The sequence below is a fragment of the Polyergus mexicanus genome, unplaced genomic scaffold (assembly GCF_030449975.1).
Source record: "Polyergus mexicanus isolate NDT 795.1 unplaced genomic scaffold, iyPolMexi1.0 SCAF_12, whole genome shotgun sequence".
NCBI classification, from domain to species: Eukaryota; Metazoa; Arthropoda; class Insecta; order Hymenoptera; family Formicidae; genus Polyergus; species Polyergus mexicanus.
In genome coordinates this window covers 3,015,142-3,038,542 of record NW_027223332.1, presented here as the reverse complement: position 1 = coordinate 3,038,542, position 23,401 = coordinate 3,015,142, and the positions used below count along the sequence as shown (strand labels likewise).

Sequence of the window (23,401 nt, the reverse complement as noted above, 5' to 3'; positions counted from 1 at the left end):
AATTAATGTATTATTATGTAGGAAGACGAGAATATAGAAAGAATAAAAGTCGAAGAAATAAAAGAATATAATAATGGGGATGAAAGAATACAATAAAGAACGAGGAGCAAGCGAGATGACAAACATCAAACAGTTCCGAAGTCTCGTTCGCGAGGCTCTCTTTATCTATAATATCTCGGGTTACATATCGTTCGTAAAATTTCTGTTTTTCGTATTTTATCGATATCAAAATAATTTTAATAGATTAATGAGATTCTTGCGATTAAAATAATACTAAACATGACATAAATCAGATAATTTTTAATCAGTTATGTTATTAAAATTATGATTACTTATTTCATTTAAAATAATCGGATTTATATCGTATTTGGTGTCATTTTAATCGCAAAAATGTAATTAATCCATTACAATTATTTTCAGATATATAAAATGCGAAATACGAAAGTTTTATTTTCTATAGTAAGATGACATATATACGTGAAAGATTACAGATAAAAGGAGTCACGCGAGCGAGGCTTCGGAACTCTTTCATGTTTGTCATCTCACTTACTCCTTCATTCTTTCTCGCTCTCGCTTTTGTCGACTCTTCAGCGTCGGGGATCTTTCCTTATCTACAAAATATAAACATCTTCTATATAAAAGGTGAAACTTGTATTTTCCATTTCATCTGTATAAAAATAATTATAATGGATTAATGAGATTCTTGCGATTAAAATGACACGAAACATGACATAATATCGGATTATTTTTAATCAATTATGTTATTAAAATTATTACTTATTTCATTTAAAATTATCCGATTTATGTCATATTTGGTGTTATTTTAATCGCAAAAATCTCATTAATCCATTATAATTATTTTTATACTAATAAAATACAATATGAAAGTTTCAGTTTTTATTTTATAAGATGTTTATATAAGGAAAGATCCCCGCGCGATGCTGAAGAGTCGACAAAAGCAATAGCGAGAAAGAATGAAGGAGCAAGCCAGACGACAAATATCGAAGAGTTCCGAAGTCTCGCTTGTGAGGCTCCCTTTATCTACAATCTTTCACGTTAGATTAATATATATAAATTATTATAAAATTTATATATATATATACAGGGTGTCCGGCGTCAATCGCATCACCGGTCGTGTGCAGGTAGAGCAGATGAAATCGAGAAGAAAAGTCCTTTACCTTTTTTTTCTATAACACTTAATAAAAGAGTTATTATTGAGTAAAGTCTGGCCAATCAGCGCCGACCTTTAGCCGGGCGCACGTCAGTGAGCCGCGCGCTGTGAAGTGTGCAGCGGCGTACACTATCAAGCGCGCGGTTCACCGACATGCGCCCGGCTAAAGATTGGCGCTGATTGGCCAGACTTTACTCAATAATAACTCTTTTATTAAGTATTATATAAAAAATTGGTACAGGACTTTTCTTCTCGGTTTCACCTGCTCTACCTGCACATGACCGGTGATGCGGTTGACGCCGGACACCCTGTATATATATGTCATGTTACTATAGAAAATCAAATGTCTGTATTTCGCATTTTATATATCCGAAAATAATTTAAATGCATTAATTACATTATTGTGATTAAAATGACATGTCGTAAAATATTAATAAATAATGTTTTTATGTATCGAATTAATTTTAATCAATATGAAAATAATTTTTTATTCGGTTACAGAATATTCGTTTATAAAGATGCGCATTTGTTTATATTATTACGCGATATTTGTAGCATGCATGTATCTAAGTATGTGTGTACGTATCGGGGAATAAGGCGACTGTACTATTCACACGCACACAGCCAGGCACATCCGATAATATCAGTGCGCGGCAGTACTCAGTCTCAGTCTCAGTCGCGCGTGTTGTGTACATACGCGTAACGAGAGATAACCGCAAAAATGTGCTCAACCGTTATAACGCGTTATAACGCATCGAATTTAAAAAACGAGTGTTGTGTTTGTGTAGTCATAGTGTGTTCATATAATAGGGCGAAAATGTAATGAAAAACGCTTGCCTCGCTTTGCCCGCAGACTTTCTTTAAAAAGAATAAGGGTCAAAAGGTTAGTATATTTATATACCATAATTCTAGAAGGAATTGTTTTAATGTATAGTATATACTAATATGTCGCTAGATATAATTGAATTTTTTTTCCGTGCAGTTTACACAAAAATATAAGTATGATAATGTAATATTATATAAAAATGTAATATTTCAAGTTTTTTTTTTATTTTTTGATTATATCTTTAAAGCAATTCCTAAATAGAAAACAACATAAAGACCTTTGTATAAAAAAATTGTAACATAAAATTAATCTTTAAATAGAATTTAGAATTACTACAATACATGAACATACACATTATATATATATGATGCATATAGTATTTAGTACTCATATAGTATTTTTGTTATAAAGAAATAGACAGACATGGGCAAAAAAAGAAAGAGAGAGAGAGAGAGAGAGAGAGAGAGAGAGAGAGAGAGAGAGAGAGAGAATAGGAATGAGTAAGCGAGAGAATGGCTGTACAACGATATATCGATTAATAATTCACATCAGTCGCTAAATATTAGTGAGCATAAAGTATTGCTACGGAGAAAGATCCAACTATTTCCTTTTTTTTCTTACTTTTGGCACTTGTATGGACACTTGCTCACTTACACTATATCCTCTTTCTCTTTGCCCATTCTTCTCTGTCCGTCTCTTTCTGATCCGAGCATACTATGTATGTTATATATTATCTATATGCGATCTTTTCGTGAACTGGTTGAAAATATTTCATACCAGATGCGGTTTGCATGTGCGCTCTAAATATTGCCGAAATATTTGATCCCAGAAGCGATCTTTTCGTGAACTGGTTGTAAATATTTCATACCAGATGCGGTTTGCATGTGCGCTCTAAATATTGCCGAAATATTTGATCCCAGAAGCGATCTTTTCGTGAACTGGTTGTAAATATTTCATACCAGATGCGGTTTGCATGTGCGCGCTAAATATTGCCGAAATATTTGATCCCAGAAGCGATCTTTTCGTGAACTGGTTGTAAATATTTCATACCAGATGCGGTTTGCATGAGCGTTCTGGTTAAAAATATATCCCAGAGGCGATTTACGTGTGCTGGGTATTGTAAAAAATATCCCAGAGGCGATTTACGTGTGCTGGTTATTGTAAAAAATATCCCAGAGGCGATTTACGTGTGCTGGGTATTGTAAAAAATATCCCAGAGGCGATTTACGTGTGCTGGTTATTGTAAAAAATATCCCAGAGGTGATTTACGTGTGCTGGTTATTGTAAAAAATATTCCAGAGACGATTTACGTGTGCTGGTTATTGTAAAAAATATTCCAGAGGCGATTTACGTGTGCTGGTTGCTTTACAATATTTTGAACCGGATGCGATTTAATAGTTATATAAGATTAGCAATATAACCGTTATTATATATTATAATACATATATATGTATTGTGCTATTGTATGTATGTATGTATGTATCTATGATGTATGTATATATATATATACATAAAAGGCACACATATATATATAACAATACATGCACACACACACATACACATGGCCAAATATTATTCCTCTTGGAAAGATATATGGAAAGGCACACACACACACGTACATATATATATATATATATATATATATATATATATATATATATATATATAAGTCCATATAAGTAATGTGTGCAATTGTGTTCAAATATGCAATAAAGGCAGACACGTGTATATGTTATACTGTTATCTATACGCTTAGATACGCTTAGATATGCGTGCGAGGCAATAGAGCAGTAGAAATACACGATGTCCGATTTCAACATATTGAACACAATTCTCTTTCAAATATGCATAAAACATGCAGAAATATTAATATTGGTAACAGCGGAACTAAAATTATTGATATTATCGATAATTTCGGTCGGTATTATCGATAATTTTAGTTACGCTTAGATGAGGGCGCTAACTCGTCGGAGTTCGGCCGTCGCTCCGGCATCCTCTTAATTATCAGCGATTTCGCTTCTTATCGCGTCCTATGTGCGCAAGACTCCAAGGAACGCATAGGGATTGAATTGGCTGCGAACGCGACGCAGTGGGGAGGACTGACCGGTGATTGGCCAATGGCGGCTTGGAAGATTTTTGAGGTTATACCAAGGATAATTGTCGGCGAGAATCGGGTTTCTAATCGCGGGTTATACGCGCGCGCGCGACCATAGGTCCGTCACATCGGCAGACACGTTTCGTCGTCGCGTGCGAAGAGACGCGTACCCCCCCCCCCACACCCCCCCCGGTGGTGGTCACGAGTGACGCACAATCGCAGCCAGTTGCAGCGACAACAGCAGTAGCGACCCCTTCCCCTTCGTTGACGTGAATTCGGCATTCGCGTGTTATACGTACGGCAAAGTGGACTCGATGTCGATAATATGTCGGCTACAGACGACATTAGGACGACGCGGATGCACAGGATGGCCCGTCGGGCCGTTTGACGATTATTTATGAATTCACGGAGGGATCTGAATATAAGGTGTCCACGGTACAACAACAACATGGTGAAGGAGAAGGCGAATTCGATCCGCATCTACGATTCCGAGGGCTACAGACTAGAGCTGCCTGCAATCTGCGTGAAAAACGATCTCGAGGACGAGGTAAGCCAGCCAGCAGATGGCAGCTCCCGATATTTTTGCCGGCACGTGTCCCTTGAGAGAATTGTTTTTTTTCTCGCAAACCACAAGCCGATTCTCTCGATCAGCTGATTGAGCTGGATCTTATCGTCGAGGCCGACGAAGAGTACGCGGATCGTCTCTTTCATAGTTTTTCACATCGTTATTCTTTTTCCCCTGTGAATCGCAGGTACTATTAGTTACATCTAGTCGAAGACCCCGACAGTTGGATAGTACCAGGCGGCGGTGTGGAACCTCAGGAGGAACCATCTGTCACGGCTCTTCGCGAGGTCCGGGAAGAGGCTGGCGTTCTGGGACAATTAGGCCGTTGCCTCGGAACATTTGAGGTTAAAACCCATGATGTATGCCATGCAAACAGATATTACGTTATGCTCTATCGGTGCGAGCTCTTCAACAAGAAACACGAGATCATACGATCAAGCTGTCAAATAGAAAAACTTGAGGATCTTTAAAAATTCTCTATTTAATAGCCAATTGCGTGACATTAGATCTATATGTGTTTTCTTGCTGGAAAACTCAATATCTTGATGGGTTTTTTTTTTTTTTACATGCGCTGCGTTTTATGCATCGATCATGTATTGTAATCTTCTGTCGCGTTCGATACGTTGCCTGAAACACGCCGATCTCCTTTTACAGAACACAGAGCACAAACACAGAACGGAGGTATGGTTATGCGAGTGACCGAGGAATTGCCAGAGTGGGAGGACTCGCGTGCTATAGGTCGGAAGAGAAAATGGTTCACCATACCGGAGGCCTGCTGCAACTTGGCCAGCACAAGCCCGTCCAGCGCTCTTACCTGCACAGCCTCCACAATACTAATCCTCGACATAATCCCACCTCTCAGCTGTCCAATCATTCGCGCTCCACGATGGCATCTATCGAGCTAATGAATAACTCTAGTAACAATTCACGTTTAAGCGAACACAGCTAATATCGTCGTGAATCATCCATTTCTAATCGAAAATTCGATCGCCATGAAGTCTCGCTGTTACTCCTCCTTTCTCCCCTTAAGGGAATTTCACGGTAACAATTTACTCTCTGCTGTGTTTATACATATAAATTTATATTACACTTATCTTTATTATCATGATATTATTCTTAGGTTAATTATTATTATTATTATTACTATTGTATTATATTTACTTATATAGATTGTTGATGATAAATTGTTTCATAAAGAAACACCTTTTTTTTTTTTTGTAGACAGGTTCTCATTTCTGATGTGATTTTTTATCGAATGCGCGAGAAGAATAATTAAGTCAATGGTTTCATTATTATATTTAGTGTTTGTGCCTAATATATACGTAGAATGTCATACACGTGATCCTTTTCCATGCATCGCATATCCTGGATACACAGTTGTGCGAATATCTTGGTAACTTTTTCCTACATTTTCTCAAAAGGCGAAGAGAGAAAAAGTTATATGTACTTGTTAGCATACGGACGATAAATTATGTACTTTGTATTATTGACTTCTTGAATAAATTTTGTAATGATTTCTGCAAAGTATATAAAGAAAATACGCGCACACACAAAAATATCGCTTTGTACCCTTTGCCCGATAAAAATATCAGTTTTGCTATTTGAATTATTTTATATATAATACAATTGTATAATGTAACATTAAATTTACATAAATTAGTGTGAGTTCTTTCAGTGTTTAATATTAAAAATTTGTGCGACAAACAAAATTATTTTCCCATCAATGCGATATAATTTCCACTTTAAAGAAATAAATACAAATAGAATAAACATTTATTTTTTTCATTTTTGCACTTTGTTATATTTATTTATTTATTTATATATTTTTTTAAAGCTGTATATAGTATATCCCCTCCCCCCTCTCTAGTGTAAATAGATAATGTTAGGATGCGTTCAGAAATTCTACTTGTAGGATAGAGTAGTTTTATTTCATGAGTAGGATTTTCGAACGCACCCTAACCTTAAGGTGCCATTACATAGCAGCATCGAGCATTAAGCGTCTGCGCAGAATATTGTTGCCCAAAATTATATTTATTTCATTATGTAATATATAATTTTATTATGTAATAAATGTGTGTGTGTGTGTATTGTGTGTGTGTGTCGCTCGACGCTGCCATGTAAAGGCACCTTTATACGAAATGCAAAACGAGAGACGAGCATGCGTGAATAAGGCCTATTGCACAATATAAAAGTACAGACAATAGGAGCAGGGAATAATATCTATTCCCTGCTCCTATTGGTGAATAATTTCTATTTCCTGTTTTTATTGCCTATTCCTTTGCATTGTGCAAATCAGGCTTAAGCAATAAGCCAATTCTCACGTGGTTGTAGCCTGATATATAATGCTGTTTTTTCTTTAATTTCGTGTCTAAGAAAGAAATAATATCGATAATAGAGATTCATCTCGTGATATTTCTTCAGGTGAGTACATATTTAATTCCGTTAATTACATTTAATTAATTATAATATTTATATTACTGTAATTTATATTTTATAATCACTTACACTCTGTTAGGTTAGAATATATATTTTATATATGTATTTATATATGTATTTTATATATTTTATATATATTTTAATATATATAAAATATATATTTATATTTTTACATTAGCATTTTCAACAGAATAAACGAATTATTTCAAGTATTTCATTAAAGAATTAAAATATTAGAAATTATAAAATTCACCCTTGTAGTTAACATTGTCTATCCGAGATGCCTGTCTATTCCGAAGATATACCCGAGGAAATGGAGGAAGAACCGATGGAGGGTGTCGCAAATGAAGATGAGAGCAGCGAGAGCAGTGATGACGAATCCATGGAAAACGCGAACGAGAATCAGAAGGAGACCGAATCGAAGGTGTACCTTCCAGGACAGGCCTTGGAAGAGGGAGAGGAACTTGTTGCCGATAAGTCGGCGTACAGATTATTGCATCACGCACAATCTGGTGCGCCATGTCTCAGCTTCGACATAATACCAGATGATTTAGGTAACTGCAGAGAGAGCTATCCTTTGACCATGTATATAATTGCTGGGACACAAGCTGCCAAGGCTCACGTCAATAATCTCCTTGTCATGAAAATGTCCAATTTACATGGTACTAGGCAGAGCTCCGAAGATTCAGAAAGCGAATCGAGTGATTCGGAAGATGAGAATGACGAACATAAACCAGTTATGAATGTTGCACCTATAAGACACCACGGATGTGTTAACAGAGTGAGGTATTTCAGATAGAAAAATATTTTTTGACAAAGACTTGTGAGAAAAATATATAGAGACATTTTCATAATTTGTAACTTTCGTAGATGTACAAAACTTGGTGAAACAAAACTAGCTGCTAATTGGAGTGAATTGGGACGTGTAAATATTTGGAATTTGCAAGAACAGTTAAATGCAGTTGAAAATCCCAGCTTACTAACTGCATATCGTAACAAGTGTGATAAAACAGATGGAGGTATTAGGCCATTGTATACATTCAAAGGCCATCTCTCTGAAGGGTTTGGTCTCGATTGGTGCTGTACTGAACCGGGCACTCTAGCGTCTGGCGACTGCAAAGGTAACATACACATATGGCGAATTGACAGTACTGGTGCATCCTGGCATGTAGATCAAAGGCCGTACAATTCGCATGCCCCGCACAGTGTGGAAGATTTGCAATGGTCACCAAATGAAAAGAATGTACTGGCATCATGTTCAGTAGATAAAAGGTATGTATATTCCTTCTATATTTCTGATATATTTTCTATATATTGCAAATTATATCATAAAGATTAATTTGTTTCTCATAACAGCATAAAAATTTGGGACACTCGAGCGAGTCCACAGAATGCGTGCATGTTGACGGCGTCTGGCGCTCATACAGCCGATATCAATGTTATCTCGTGGAATCCGAAAGAGAGTCAGTTTATTATATCAGGCGGAGACGACGGGCTGCTTTGTGTATGGGATTTACGACAGTTTGGAGCTAACGGTGCAAGCCCAGTCGCTACTTTCAAACAACATATCGCGCCAGTTACCACTGTGGAATGGCATCCAGCAGAAGCCACAGTGTTTGCTTCCGGAGGAGCCGACGATGTAGTCACACAATGGGATTTGTCATTGGAAGTAGATCATACAGAAGAACCACAGGACAGTGAATTGGCCAAGTTGCCGCCGCAATTGTTATTCATACATCAAGGTCAATCGGATATCAAAGAATTACACTGGCACCCGCAATGTCCAGGAACTATGATATCGACTGCACATTCAGGTTTCAATATATTTCGTACGATTAGCATATAAATGAATATTTCTTTAGAATAACAGAAAAATATTTATATAAAAACTCTGGCAATATATTATGTAAAATATATCTATATAAATTTCCTTTTTTTAATCAGTTTTTTTCTTAAAATAGATTTATTTTATCTAATTTTTTTATTATAATAATCGGAATTTTATATGCAGATTTGGATAAAAGTTGCGAAATTATTCATTTGTGTCTAATTATTTTCGTAAAATATATATTTATGGAAACATTATAGATTACTCATTTATTTATTAGTAATAACGACAATAGGTGCCTTATGGTGGGCCTACCGTGTGGACAATTCCATGGATTTTGCATTTGTGTCATTTGCATTATCAACTTGTGCATTTCACTGGTGTTTAGAGCTGTGCCGATCATTATCGCACTTCGACACGCTCTGGATGCCAGCATTTGTCTAATCCGACTAGGACGATATATATGGTTCTCTTTATTTTCATTACCTGCTTCTCTTATGAGAAATACTAATTCTTCTATGTCTTCTTGACCAAATTGCCAATTACCACTAACAGGCATTCCTATTAATTCTATTTTCTTGCCAGGTTCAGCTAAAACAGTTATTACAGTAACATTTCAGACGAGAGAGAGAGAGAGAGAGAGAGAGAGAGAGAGAGAGAGAGAGAGAGAGAGAGAAATGACAATAACATTTTACATTTCATTAATTTTTTCATAATAGAATAAATCGAATTAGTTATAAATTTTCGTATATGTGTGTATGTGTGTGTGTATGTGTACCTTGCTCATTGATATTGAAGATAAATCCGTTATCCTCAAACGTTTGTTGATGCTCTATGAGTATCGTTTCGTTCAATGTGGAGAAATTCAATGGCTTTGGCATGATAAGCTTTTGGGTTTTCAATTTCGTTTCGTTACTGAGCTTCTCGAAACGAAATTTTTCGTCAGTAGCATGCTGATCAATGATAAATAAATCGTCCTCTAAACGTGCTATTATAAAACCGAGATTAAACTGACCTATTACTTCCATCTATAAAAAAATTTTTAGTTCAAAACACAAATGTACAATACGTTTTTTAAAATAATATATATATATATATATATATATATATATATATATATATATATATATATATATATACTGTATAATATTAATAATATATTTTTTACATATATATTATTTATAATTGTACATTAATTAATTATGCAGTAAAAATTTGTTAAAAAATTTTATGTATATATATTACTAACTTTGCCAAACGAATCTTTTGTCAATTCTCTTTGCAATTCCTTTTCAGCTTCATCTTGATTGGCCTCCATTTGTATTCTATATTTTATTCTTTTTTCTGTATTAATAGATGTTTCAATGATATTTTCTTTTTCTTTTAATTTTTCTTTAATCATTGTAAAGCTTATCACCATTTCTACATCTATAGGTTTCTTCATTGATTTGATAGTCTGAATACAATCACTTTTCGCTGTATGTGATATTGAAGGTGATATTTGCAACCTTTTTGTTGGCGGATGAGCATAGTTAGAAGAAACTGTCCTTTTTAAACCAAGCTTTAACTCCGTTAAAGGCTTAGCTGTAAAATTTCCTTGCAATTTATCCCATTTTGTCGTTAAACTAAATTTTAATGTTGCTAATATGAGACGTTCTTGCGTGAAAAATATCGTCCTCTTGTCAGGAGTAACATTAACATCGGCGCATTGCCTATTTAACTTTATATTTAGAAAAACAAATGGATATTGCTTATTATTGTACTTGTGATACACATTGTTCACCAGTTTGCTGACTTTCGTGAGATCACACGGTCGACCATTTACGTAAAAAAATTGTCGATCGGGCGAGGAACGTCCGATCGCGTGATCACAAGTGCTCACATAACATTCCCAGTCGAAGTCTATTGTAATGTCGTTAGGCAAATTATATTCTTGCAATGTTGTTTCATCTGGAGACTGTAATTCAAGTTTAATTATCCCATCTAAAGATTTTTTGCCAAACACCGAATTTATATTATCCAATACATTGTCTGTATTTCTTGTGGCTACTATAAATCGAGGGGATTTGCTCGCTATCAGATTGGAACACGCAATCTTGATATTGGTAGAAACTAAACAATAACTGTACAAGACTTGGATTGTGTGTGCATACTCCTTCTTTAGATTTTTCTGAAACTCTTTTGCTCTCACAGGTAGATTTTTGAATATATTTCTTATATGGACTGTGGTTCCCTTTTCTCTAGCGCATGGTTCCTTTTTCGTAATCACGCCATTTTTATCAAATTCCAATTTGAAGCCATGCTCGCCGGTCGAATGCCTAGTGACAATACTCAAATCTGACAAGGCACATAATGAGCTCAATGCTTCGCCACGAAAACCAAATGTATTTACTTCAGTTAAGTCTGTGAATTCCCGCAACTTTGATGTATGATGTTTCAAGCCTAGCGAGTAAAGAAAAAGAAAGAAAAATTATTTTTTATTACTTTAAGAATTATTTTCAACTAAATAGAAGACATTAAAGTTTCCCAAACAAAATATTTTATAATTTTTGTTTATATGTAAGAATCTAAGAGGATTTTTATTATTAATTATTATTTTAATCGACAGATTTACCTAAGCCTTCAAAATCCTGTTCCAAAACACCACTACCGTTATCACTAACGCTAATACAGGTTTTACCATAGTCAATAAGTTTAACATCAATCAGCGTGGCATTGCTGTCCAAACTATTCTCCACTAATTCCTTGACAGCAATAGCAAGATCGAGTACTACCTATAACGAGATATTTATATAATATAATTCCAGTTCTTTCCATGACAAGAAAAATTGTTTTTTAACAAATTTGTGTTTACAAACTTAACCTTACCTGACCGGAGCAAATACGATGAATAGTATTTTTATTTATAGCTTCTATCTTTTTTGACTTTTCCGTTGTTGCGACAGGTTCATCCATCGTTCCGTTTTTTTACTTTACATTATATTCAAATCAACGTTAATAATTCCAACAATTTTTATATAATATTCCTGTGCCGTTGTTCGATACGTATTTACCGGCATAACCTTTCTCGATTGCTGGATAAACGTAGGAATATTTATGTGCAGTAATATATTATTTTATGCCAATAAAATTTTTTGAATGAGCGATTCTAATTTTTTTATCACGTTCCTCAATAATAAATGATATATGAACTCTCACGCGACAAATACAGCTTGTATTCACTATATTTGCATCCAAGATTCACCTAAATCCACTTTTTTATGAGAATAGAAACACGATATTTAACTATATTGAATTTTATATGAGAAAAAGATAATTATGGCAAATTTAAATATTTTTAAATATAAAAAGATTTCGTTTGTAATATGAAAAAAAATATATAAAAGTGACATACCAAAATATATGTCTCAATATATATAATAAATATATATATATATATTTTGATATTTTATTTATTGATAACCTTTTTTTACATTTGTTAATGTATATATTGTAGACCTACTAAAAACAAATATATTACAAGTCGGATCTAACTCCAAATCCAGGACCTGGTGGTGGAGATGTTAATGATGTAAGTCCACCTGCAGGATCAGCCGCGAATCTCTGAGAATTCTGTGGACCCGGTGAAGGTCTTTCGCCTTTTTTAAGAGCATTTATTACAGCCGTTGCAGTCTCTGGAGTTAAGTCCTCCTATGAAAATAGAACACGAAAACGGATATTTCATTACTGTTAAATTTATATATGCGTTTATATTTAAAAAGATAATTGTACGCACGTAATAATCATCGTTTACTTGGAACATCGGAGCATTGGCGCAAGCACCGAGACACTCCACTTCCGAAATCGTGAACAGTTTGTCTGCAGAGGTGCCGCCGATTTCGCAATTTGTAGCCGTTGTCACGGCTTTGACTATCGAATCAGAGTCTCTCAACCAACACGGTGTACAAGTACAGATCTGTACATGATACTTGCCCATGGGCCTGCGATTGAACATTGTGTAGAATGTGGCTACTTCGTATACTCTCATATGCGGCACCTCCAATATCTCTGCGACTTTGTGCATGGCGGAAATCGGTAGCCAGCCGTGTTGCCGCTGCGCCAGATCCAACAGAGGTATCATGGCACCACGTTTGTGACCTTCGGGATATATCGACAGAATAGCCTTGATCCGCTTCTTATTTGCCTCATTGAATTCGAATGGTATATTAGGATTGTCATGTTCACTATCTCTATGCTAAAATTGGATTGCAATGTAATATGTTTTTCTGAGTGAAATTTTTCTTATTATTATTTATTATTACATACAATAAACAGCTGATCTGACGTGCGATTCACTGTTGTCTGCACTCCTCTAATATTTCTTGGAGCCTATGAAAAATGAAATTACTCTTAAATACGATCATGTGATTGAGCAAGGAATTAAGTGACAGATGTCAAATGGACAAAGAGAGAGAGAGAGAGAGAGAGAGAGAGAGAGAGAGAGAGAGAAAACTCTCTCTTTCTCTCTTATCAGGTTTCAAATAATATTTTTATCCTTTACTTATTCTGATATAAACTTACAAAATTAATATAAAAGGGATAAGTATTTAAAAAATATTCTATTTAAATAAAATTATGTGTACTTTATATATCGAATAAAATATAGAGACTATTATATTTTATGCGTGTATAAAAATATTAAGTATAATTTACAGTTTTCACGACAAAAAATAAATTGTCTAATTTTACAGAATCATTTTGCACGAATTAAGGATAAAAGATTATATAAGATATTTGAGGTTATAGCAGAAAAATAAAAAAAATTCTGATGAATATGTAAGAATAATGAAGTCTCCGCAAATGATCACTCACGAGGAGTCCGCAAGCTCGACGTAGAGACGTCAACATGTCGATAGTTGACAACGGCAGGCAGAACAAAAAAATTTCTCCTTCACAACACCAAACGTCAATCACTCGCTGTTTTCTGCTACATTCATGAGAAAGCGGATGCACAGAGAAGGTAACCAATAATGTCGACTTATGAGATGGGCGCCATGTTGCTGTAGAAGTTCATGTGGATAGGCCAATAGTGAGCAAATCAAAATAAATTTGAATCATATATATACAATATAATTGCGAGAGAAAGTCTAAATTAATTATATGTGAAGAGAATGCAATTTGTCTAATATATTTATATATATATGTATATATATATATATATATATAAATTTAAATATTTGTAAATAAAAATAAAGAAGAGTGCAATGAATGCAAGTATGAAAGAGACAATGCATAATTTGAGTAATATCGTGAACAACGAACATATTTATGGAAATGTAGAGGTAATTCCGTAAATTCTATCTTTTAATCTTTTATGATATTTTTTTATCATTCGTTTAAGAATCTGTCCGGCGCTCAAATTTTTGTCAATTTTTATTGCACTTATAGGTTACGTTGTATTAATTTTTTTATCATAAATTTAAATTTATGTATATACATATATAAATTTTTGACTAATATTCTCATATATATGTATCACTTTGTCCATATTCTTTCATTATTAAAATTATAAGTAGATAATTATATTTATACATAATATACTTTTTTAAAGGCAAATATTTTTTCTGCGTACATTTGTCATAAGTAATCTCTCATAAGTTACCAAATATAATCTAAAAATCGTTTAAAAAATTGATAGAATAGTTTCCTTAAATTTTAATTTTAATATATTCTTAGATAAAATAATATCATGTTACATAATTGCAGCAGGCAAACGTGCCCGAGGAATCGCCAGCAAAGCAGAAATTAAGAAGTTGGCTAAACCGACATTTACGAATTGAAATGACTGATGGAAGAGTCTTAAGAGGAGCGTTTTTATGTACTGATCGCGATGCCAACGTCATCCTTGGCTCGTGCACTGAATTTCTGTCTACAGAACATATAGAAGCAAGAGTTTTAGGCTTGGTAATGGTGCCTGGTCGACACATTGTTTCAATACATCTTGATGTTTAAAGTGGCGCGCTGCTCTTATAAGACTGTAAATATATAATCTACTATATATGCTTATTTATTATTTACTAATATAGATATTATATAATTATGTTATATTTACCTTTTTAAAAACTTAATTTTTGCAACATTAGTTAGGCAAAAAATAAAAGAAATACTGCTGTTAATTGTTAATTACTGTTAATTACTGAACCAGCAAATATAACAAATATATTTGTATTATTTGATTAATTTCATTTAAAAAATATAAAAAAATTATAAATAATGCAAAAAAATTCTTTTTATTATAATTTTTCAGTATATAATTAGACTAAAATGGAATAGCAAAGCATATTTTAGTTATGTTTATCATAAAAGTATCATAAATCTTAAATGAAAAATATATGAGGACAATTAATCTCTAGTGCATCAAATATCTTTAATTTAATAACTGCATCTTCATCTGAAAAATAGATAACAACAAGAATTGAGATAATTGAATGTGAGATCAATATTAACCATGTACAGTACATCTCAATAAATATGACAGGAAGATATTTTATTAATACAAGCAATCTACTATATGACACATGTTTTTAATTTTTCTTCTATAAAGTTAAACATAGAACACATTCCTGAAATCGAAAATCATTCCTTAGAAAAATGTACTATTGTTTTTCGGTTCTTTCCTTACTGCCTTCAATACACTGCCCCTGCATACGCCAGTATGCATGTTCCAACTGTTTATTACTGTCAACTTCTGCTTTCACTTTACACTTTGCATCATCTATTCTTTGTAAAAGTGTGTTGCTCAAATTTTCCATATCATATAAAGAACTTAGTTGATGGACAGCTATTGCCATTTTGTACACATCTTCCATAGAATCAGATAATTTCTAATTAAAAAAGATTCACATTATATATAATTATGCATAATTTTTTTATAATGCTTGTCAATATATTTTTACATGTTTGTATTTTGTGTGTACGTGTCGCGAGTGCCTGCATGCGTTTGTATGCTGTGATATCAAATCAGATAATATTATTTATATATATTATAATATAAAAGAATACATTTTATTTGAATATTAATTGCTTTAGAAACCACTACTTTGTTTAGATATTAATGTATGTTTTAGAAATTATTGATTAAAACATATATCGAAATTAAAGTCATTAATAAGATGACTTTTAAAATAACCATCAGAAATTTTACTATATACAAAAAATATATAAAATATTGTGTTAAATGAAAATCACTATTTTAAACAATAGTATATTACCACAAGTTTTTCCTTCTTGTTGTACATTTCATTTCGTAGTTTTAGAATCAAATCCCAATGCTCATCATTTACATTGTATGTTAAAGTTTCTTCAAGAAGTGAAATAAGCTTGTTCAATAATGCTCTATAAAAGAAAGAAATAAGTTTATCCAATAATATTCTACGGGGCCACGATAAATGTTATATCACAGAAAAATCATTTTCACAGACTCATCTTTTTATTTACCTATATTCAATACTCAGATCTGTTATTGCCATAAAAGTAACAGTTAATGTCTGTGTTGCACTATTAACAGCATCCAATATAGATTGTTTTATCATATACTCGTGAGTTAGCTTTTTCATGTCCAATGTTTCAAATTGTATTTTCTTATTTGTACTAGGTTTATCAGAAGTACAATAGGTGAATAATACACTTGATGTATACTGTGTATCAAAACAAACAAAAAATTTATTGATTTTTGCAATGCAAAAAAATAATAGTTGAAATATTAAATAACAATTATAACAAATATTCTTACCATGGCAGGACTAATATTTTTTAATAATTTTCCAAAAATTTGACGCCTTGACATATTTGTTGATAATATAGAATTAACTTTGTAAATAGTCGAAAGCACTGTCTCCTTAATATTGGAATCGAATGACCTCTGACAACTTTTTTACTTTTAATTATACTTTTAGTCTTTACTCGATCCAAACAGTTTAACATATATATATATGATATAAAATGAGAATGTCATTGCGCGCGTAAAATGAAATCGAGTGAGAATGACAGAAGATTCTACCCTAACCTTATTCTCTTTCTCGTCAAAATCAGATGTTAATGGGCAATAATGGGAAAGAAGTACAAGAATAAATTCATAAAGATTTTGCTAATTAAGAATAGAAAAATCGAAAAAAATAGAAGATTTAAGTATTAACACTTAATCGTTCTTTTCCTTTCAATATTGAGCATATATTTTATTTTAAAAATCTTATTTTACACTTTCATACATAAAATATTTGTTATGGAAAATCTTTAAAAATTGTATGATAAATTTTTTTTTTTTTTTTTTTTTTTTTGGTGTCTAATAAAAGTATATAATATGTCATATGATAACACACACAATATTAAACATATATATTTAAGGAAAATAAGACAGAGGATAACAGTGTATTTTGTTTGACAGTGCATTTTCTTATACTACACAATGTTTAATATATTTTTTATTTTTTTTATTCAAATTAATAAATACCATAAGAATAACATTCAAAATTACATAATTCTTTATTGGAATGATAAGAATTTGTTGAATCAGGAATGCCTAATTGGTAGTAGAATAATGTCATGCATGATTTTTTTATTATCAGACAGTTTTTCTAGACGAGAGAGAGAGAGAGAGAGAGAGAGAGAAAAGAGCAGAAAAAGCAATCTTATCATGATCATATATAAATAAAAATTTATTATTTAGAAGATAAATTTTTATCTATATACCCTCCACAGCAAATTTTTAATATAAAATATAATTTTTTAATTATATATATGATAAAATTAATATCATATATTAGTACTATAATATTATAATTATATATAAATCATATATTTATAAATAAATATAAATATATGATATATATATATATATATATATATATATATTGTATAAAAACAATTTATTTTAGATATATATATAATAGCTTTTTTATGTAATGCGTTTATAAATAACAAAAAAGAGAAAGGAGACTTACGCATGTGAACCTTCACTCGTGAGAAAAAATAATACAATTTAATATAGAATACAGAGTACATAGAAGTAAGTTAAGTTTCTCTGAAAAATACTTGGATGCAAGCATATAAAACTATATACTACAAGAAAAGAATATTATTCCTTAGGAAATATATGCAAAAAAATTTTGTTTTCATTATTCGCATTTTTACGAACAAATATGTAGTATGCCTTATGCTTATATTATAACTCTGTATGGGATAATATATAAAAGATATACTTGCAGCAAAGAGACATTTCATATGCAAGCTCGAAAATTTATGTTAAGGATTGTAAGGATTTGAAGTAAATTTTTCACTGGCCTATATTTTCTTTTGTTCGTAATAAATTAATAAATTGTAACAAATTTCGTATCAAATAAATTAGATATTTGAATATGTGTTATTGCTTGGCACTTGTATAACATAATTATCACGAACAGTCTCTGATAAAATTAATGTTTCAATAACTTCTAATATAATGAATAGAATTGTGAATATCCTGGTATAAATACATATTATTAATTAAATTGGAGAGAACAACTTGTATTCACACTTCCACAGAATGATTTATCCAATCACAGCAATGCATAAGAATTCCCGCTTTGATTTTAAATGCATTGGATGAAGAGAGATAATCTACAGAAATTGCCTAAATCGACAAATATCGTCGATCAACAAATAGAATCACACGCTCTTTTTAAATAAATTATTTCTTATAGTTCTTGATGCATTTCTTCTGGAATCAGCTCCTCACTTAATCGTGGTTCTTCGCTTTCTGATAAAACTAATGGATCCTGTGTAGTGTCCCTCGTTTTCAGCATTGGTTCTTGTTGGTCTTCCGCATTATCTGATGCAGTTTGTTCATCAGTAAATTTATCATTTTCAGTATCAGACATAGATTCTTCATTTTCTTCTGTTTTATTATCAGTTGTTTGATTCGCCACAGTTTCCTGTTTCGGTCTCCAAATCTTTACTTTATTCACAAGATATTTAATTTCTCTGTCAAGTAGCTCCATTTTATTTACAATATGGCGAACTTTATATTTCACTGGTTCGTTTAACGAAGCTTTCGCAAAATATTTTAAAATTGTTTTGTAATAATCCTGAAAAATATAATTTTATATATATATATATATATATATATATATTATACACTAGTATTATAAAGATCGTTATTTTAAATGTAATCATGCATTATCAATTTAAAATAAAAATATGGTGGAAATATCAGTTACATAGTTACCTGCGTCTCGTTAATCGCTCTTTCTAACGTCTCGACTTCAACGGGCGTAATAATCTCAGTCGTTGAACTCAAGTTACGCATATTCTCTAAGAATGTTTTACTGCCATTAAGTAATGAAACCATTCCTTTCAGAACTTCCGGACGGTCTCGGTGCTCGGAAACTCTCTCATAGACGTCGTTGGTTAGTTTTTGCAATTTCATTAACTTCTCCTCGTATACTTCCGCGGTCGCGGTAAAACCATCCTCATATAACCATTCGGAGATCTCGGCGCAGGCTTCCCGGATTTCTTCGACTTCCTTGTTAGTAGCTGCAACTGAATACTCTTCGGAATCGAGCTTCTGCTGTGCATCGATTACATACGATTCGAGATTATTTAACGCAGTCTCTCGACGCACTTTTTCAGAATCATACACGTTCAAATGATGTATTCTAAAATAAAGCAATACATTTTTATCAAACTAATATAAATATTATTTAATATATAAATATAATTATGCCAAATATTAAATTATTTGTACTTTCAAATGGAACAGTATTAATTAATTATATCAGCACTTGTATTGATATGATATATAACGCTTCAAAAGTGTAATTTTTTACTTATATATCATACACAAATGTTGCGAATATATATTAAACATATTTTTGCTCTCACTTTTCTCGAACTTCCGCGAGTTTTTTGCCGGACAAGATTTGTGATCCTAGTTTGATCTCGTTTGAGCTGATAGGTTCTTTGATTTGAATAATGGTAGATTTTTTTTCTTTATCGGCCTTCTCAGTCTTATTTGGAGCTTTATCTTCGTCCATTTTCGTCTCGTTTTTCTTCTTTTCCTTCTCCTCTGTGTCCTTTGAAGGCTCTGGAGCTTCTGGTTCTTCATGTACTGGTTTTATATCCTCTTTCGGTGCTTCTTCCGTTTTTTCTAATGGTTCTTGCTCATGAGAACCTAAAAGATTTTATGATGTACCTTTTTCTATACTTGGATAATATATGAATAATGATTAAAATTTTTTGTGTCACTGATACATAAATGCAAGACTTCTAAAAGTTCAATCTTAAATAATATTTAATAGAATAATGCACACATTTCATAAGTAAAAAATGTGTGTATAAAATACAAGATCTGTTTTATCAAAATTTATATACATAAATTTTCAAAAAATTATATTTACAGTGCATTTAATTATCAGCGCAACAACCTGAACTTCATTCAATCATACTGTTATTTGTGCTTTTTATTATATCTCTATTTTATACAAATCTTATTATCATAAAAATGCTTACAAAAAATGATATCAAAATGAAATATGAGATAATATTTTTGCATTCTTGTTTTCATTACACATACAAATAATATAATAATTTTTTTGAAAAAAATAATAGTTCTTTAATATACACTAAGAGTATACAAAAAAGAACTATAATCATGTAAATAGAACTATAATTGTGCAAATATAAGCCAAATTGAAATCCATACATATAATAGAAATTAATAGCATCATTTTTTGCATAGCCTTCAGCACAAACCTGCAAAAAATTTACTAATAGTTGAGCCAAGTATTGAGAAAGTACCCTCTTCTTCATCAACAACAGTGCTCAATTTTTCTGACACTAGTTCCACATTCAATAAATTCAGTATGCCACTATCATCCATATTAAAATGCACTTTGATTCCTTTACTCTCAGCACCTTCCTTAGCATGCTTTTCTAAAGCTTCAGTTACACCACTCAAGAATATAGTGGTTATTTTTAGATCTCCAATAGACCTGTAAGAAAATTTAAACACTATAGTTTTAAACATAACATTATCAGTACTTGAAATATAATTTATTCCTAATATTAAAAATAAATATGTAAACTATACAGATACTTACATTACCTCTATGGGAGGTAAATAATCTAATTCAGCATAATTTACACGAAAATCAAAATCTTGTGTATGCTTATTAAATGTAATAATTTTCTTTTGTGGAAAAGGATTCATTTTTCCAAATAATGTCTTTTTCACCTGTACACAAAGATAAATTTTGAAAAATATGTAATTTTATATATATATAGTTATTCAATACAAAGAATTTTTTGAAATACATAAAAGATCATATAGCTTATACCTGTCTAATTTTATTATCGGTATATCTATCAAAAGTGATTTGAATTGGAAACAATATAGCATCTTTTGTGATAAATTTCTTGACTTTAAAACCCTGACTGAGATCAGCTGCTTTGTATGCAGCTCCTAAAGCAGCTGCTTCATCTGTATTTATATTCTTTGACAATTCTGTTTTTACATATTGGGACAATATCTCTTGTACTTTTGGCATACGAGTACCAGCTCCTACCAATACAACATGCGATATAACATCCATTGTCAAAGCTGAAACAATTTTATATTTAGTATTTACAAAAATATTTGACTATTGCAAGAGGAAGAGAGAAAAAGAGAGAGAAAGAATCACAACTATATGTTCTACTTATAGAAGAATATTCACCTGAACTTTCTAAAGCAAGCTTCACAGGATTTGTTATACGTTCAAATAAATCAACGCATATCTCCTCCAATTTTTCTCTAGTGACTTGGAATTTGAAATCAATGTCATCTATTAAGCCTTCTATTTGGGCATAATGATCTGCATTGGCACTGAGTACAGTTTTGACGCGTCCGGCTTCTTTAAAAAGCTTTGCCATCGCTCTCGGACTCGTAAATACCGAATTTGGTGTCTTTTTTAGAGCATCAAATTCTTTTGCTAGATAATTCTGCAATCTAATTTGCATTTCAAGTCCACCAAGTGTACGATCATATCCCACACCCAAAACATTAACATAAGGATTCGTCTCGACAAAACCCCTTTCTTTCGTTTTCATGTTTTGATAGCTGACAATTGTTGCAGTACTGCTACTAGCTCCCATGTCGTAAAACATAATGTAATGCGCAGAATCATTTATTTCAGTTCTGCCAAATACGCCATAGTTCAAAGCAACCGCTGTATAGTCGTTTATGAGTTGTAATACTTTCAATCCGGCAAGTTCTGCCGCTTGAATCAAGGCTCTCCTTTCGGCTTGATTAAAGAATCCTGGCACAGTGATAACTGCCTCGTTTATCTTTTGCTGGGCCGAGGTTTCCGCCATCTCTTTGCCCTTGTGCAGTATTTGTGCGAGTAACTCTTCTGGAGTATATGTTGTATTTTCATTTAACTTAAACGCTATGGTTTTCCTCTGATCATCAGCAACAATATTGTAGTAAGGAAATCTCTTCAGATAAAGTTGAACTAGTGGATTGTCTATAGGCTTTCCTATAAGATCTAGGATATAGGAAAAAGTGTTCTGGGGAAATCTCACACCGACCACTTGAGCATCCTCGCCGAAAGATCTTTCCCCATCTCTGAATGCAATCGCAACTGGTGTTTTTCTCTTCGATTCCTTATTTAAAGCTATTTCCATAGGAACACCAGGCTATGAAGTAAAGAAGAAATTAAAAAAGGAATATAATTGATCTTTTAAATACAAAAGTACATCCGATATGTTCGATTAAGTTTTTTAATACAGAATCATCAATCCTTAAGTTAAATACAGAATCATTGTAGAAATACGATTATTCCGATTGACGTACCGAAACAATAGCGACCTTCATCCATTCACTACCAAGGTCGATGCTCATAACAGCAACTTCTTCGCTAATACCGATGAAAGTAGAGATGATGAGTAAAGCTAACGACGCCATCGACACACTTCTCTGTGAAAACTCCATCTGGAGATGAAACGAATTCAAGCTATACCTTTTTCAGCGAGAGAAATATCGTAAAAATTCAGAGATTCATTAACATATATTAATGCTAGATGGATACACAAGGCAGAATCGAACTGTCAATTTTGATGATTTTGGTTATGAATACCGGCACCATAAAATATGTTAATTACAAAATAGTACAAATTAATAATCCGCACTCACCCTGCATCCACGTTTTGATGACACGTTACTCGAGGACGATTCTCAGCTGTATATCATTTAGAATATACGTATGTGTACTGAAACCTTTTCTTAAATCAACAAAAGTCTAAAATCGTAATCCTTCTTCCGCCGCTCGCCGTGAAACTTCGCTTCGCAGCACACCATACCATATGTCGGTGTGGCACATTGCGATTGGTAAAAAGGCGAGCGAGCGCTTGGCTCGCATTGGTCCGCGTTGGCAAATCGGAGCCAATCCTCGCGCGATCTGCGCTGCTAAGTCCCAAGAGTGTCGATG

At 32.5% G+C, this 23,401-nt stretch overlaps 7 protein-coding genes across 9 annotated transcripts; 3 read left to right on the top strand and 4 right to left on the bottom strand.

The window, feature by feature from the left end:
- The first annotated feature begins 4,000 nt into the window (after positions 1 to 4,000).
- Aps (diphosphoinositol polyphosphate phosphohydrolase 1 Aps) lies at positions 4,001 to 6,217 on the top strand. Its single transcript, XM_070304838.1, is given in 6 exon segments — positions 4,001 to 4,639; positions 4,845 to 4,871; positions 4,873 to 5,001; positions 5,312 to 5,342; positions 5,345 to 5,425; positions 5,428 to 6,217. Coding segments are annotated over 6 exon segments (597 nt in total). The 5' UTR covers positions 4,001 to 4,489; the 3' UTR covers positions 5,607 to 6,217.
- A 708-nt stretch (positions 6,218 to 6,925) lies between these two features.
- On the top strand, positions 6,926 to 9,979 carry L(2)09851 (WD repeat-containing protein 1 l(2)09851). Of its 2 annotated transcripts, none has more exons than XM_070304988.1 (4): positions 6,926 to 7,078; positions 7,393 to 7,879; positions 7,964 to 8,365; positions 8,450 to 9,979. In XM_070304988.1, exons 2-4 carry the CDS (start codon positions 7,407 to 7,409, stop codon positions 8,937 to 8,939), a joined length of 1,365 nt encoding a protein of 454 aa, XP_070161089.1. In that variant the 5' UTR covers positions 6,926 to 7,078; positions 7,393 to 7,406; the 3' UTR covers positions 8,940 to 9,979. The 2 variants fall into 2 exon arrangements, with proteins under 2 accessions (XP_070161089.1, XP_070161088.1); XM_070304987.1 differs by having other exon boundaries at positions 6,927 to 7,078; positions 7,355 to 7,879; positions 8,450 to 9,978.
- On the bottom strand, positions 9,094 to 12,144 carry Pms2 (mismatch repair endonuclease PMS2). The gene is made up of 5 exons (XM_070304986.1): positions 11,790 to 12,144; positions 11,536 to 11,695; positions 10,171 to 11,363; positions 9,700 to 9,949; positions 9,094 to 9,512 (listed from the first exon to the last, which is right to left on the bottom strand). Exons 1-5 carry the CDS (start codon positions 11,874 to 11,876, stop codon positions 9,187 to 9,189), a joined length of 2,016 nt encoding a protein of 671 aa, XP_070161087.1. The 5' UTR covers positions 11,877 to 12,144; the 3' UTR covers positions 9,094 to 9,186.
- Positions 12,145 to 12,361: 217 nt separating this feature from the next.
- On the bottom strand, positions 12,362 to 13,953 carry Nd-24 (NADH dehydrogenase ubiquinone). The gene is made up of 4 exons (XM_070304835.1): positions 13,773 to 13,953; positions 13,227 to 13,289; positions 12,697 to 13,155; positions 12,362 to 12,611 (listed from the first exon to the last, which is right to left on the bottom strand). Exons 1-4 carry the CDS (start codon positions 13,806 to 13,808, stop codon positions 12,438 to 12,440), a joined length of 732 nt encoding a protein of 243 aa, XP_070160936.1. The 5' UTR covers positions 13,809 to 13,953; the 3' UTR covers positions 12,362 to 12,437.
- Positions 13,954 to 14,007: 54 nt separating this feature from the next.
- On the top strand, positions 14,008 to 15,338 carry Sbat (LSMD1 domain-containing protein Sbat). Its single transcript, XM_070304837.1, has 3 exons — positions 14,008 to 14,242; positions 14,667 to 14,937; positions 15,208 to 15,338. The coding sequence occupies exons 1-2, from the start codon at positions 14,165 to 14,167 to the stop codon at positions 14,910 to 14,912; spliced, it is 324 nt and encodes a 107-aa protein (XP_070160938.1). The 5' UTR covers positions 14,008 to 14,164; the 3' UTR covers positions 14,913 to 14,937; positions 15,208 to 15,338.
- A 70-nt stretch (positions 15,339 to 15,408) lies between these two features.
- On the bottom strand, positions 15,409 to 16,949 carry LOC138938086 (uncharacterized). The gene is made up of 4 exons (XM_070304836.1): positions 16,693 to 16,949; positions 16,398 to 16,597; positions 16,172 to 16,295; positions 15,409 to 15,784 (listed from the first exon to the last, which is right to left on the bottom strand). The coding sequence occupies exons 1-4, from the start codon at positions 16,744 to 16,746 to the stop codon at positions 15,557 to 15,559; spliced, it is 606 nt and encodes a 201-aa protein (XP_070160937.1). The 5' UTR covers positions 16,747 to 16,949; the 3' UTR covers positions 15,409 to 15,556.
- A 908-nt stretch (positions 16,950 to 17,857) lies between these two features.
- Grp170 (Grp170 co-chaperone) lies at positions 17,858 to 23,352 on the bottom strand. 2 transcript variants are annotated; one of them, XM_070304833.1, is made up of 9 exons: positions 23,107 to 23,352; positions 22,768 to 22,905; positions 21,650 to 22,610; positions 21,272 to 21,534; positions 21,035 to 21,168; positions 20,733 to 20,926; positions 19,818 to 20,106; positions 19,162 to 19,591; positions 17,858 to 19,021 (listed from the first exon to the last, which is right to left on the bottom strand). In XM_070304833.1, the coding sequence occupies exons 2-9, from the start codon at positions 22,903 to 22,905 to the stop codon at positions 18,632 to 18,634; spliced, it is 2,799 nt and encodes a 932-aa protein (XP_070160934.1). In that variant the 5' UTR covers positions 23,107 to 23,352; the 3' UTR covers positions 17,858 to 18,631. The 2 variants fall into 2 exon arrangements, with proteins under 2 accessions (XP_070160934.1, XP_070160933.1); XM_070304832.1 differs by having other exon boundaries at positions 17,859 to 19,021; positions 20,688 to 20,926; positions 23,107 to 23,350.
- Between the last annotated feature and the right edge of the window lie 49 nt (positions 23,353 to 23,401).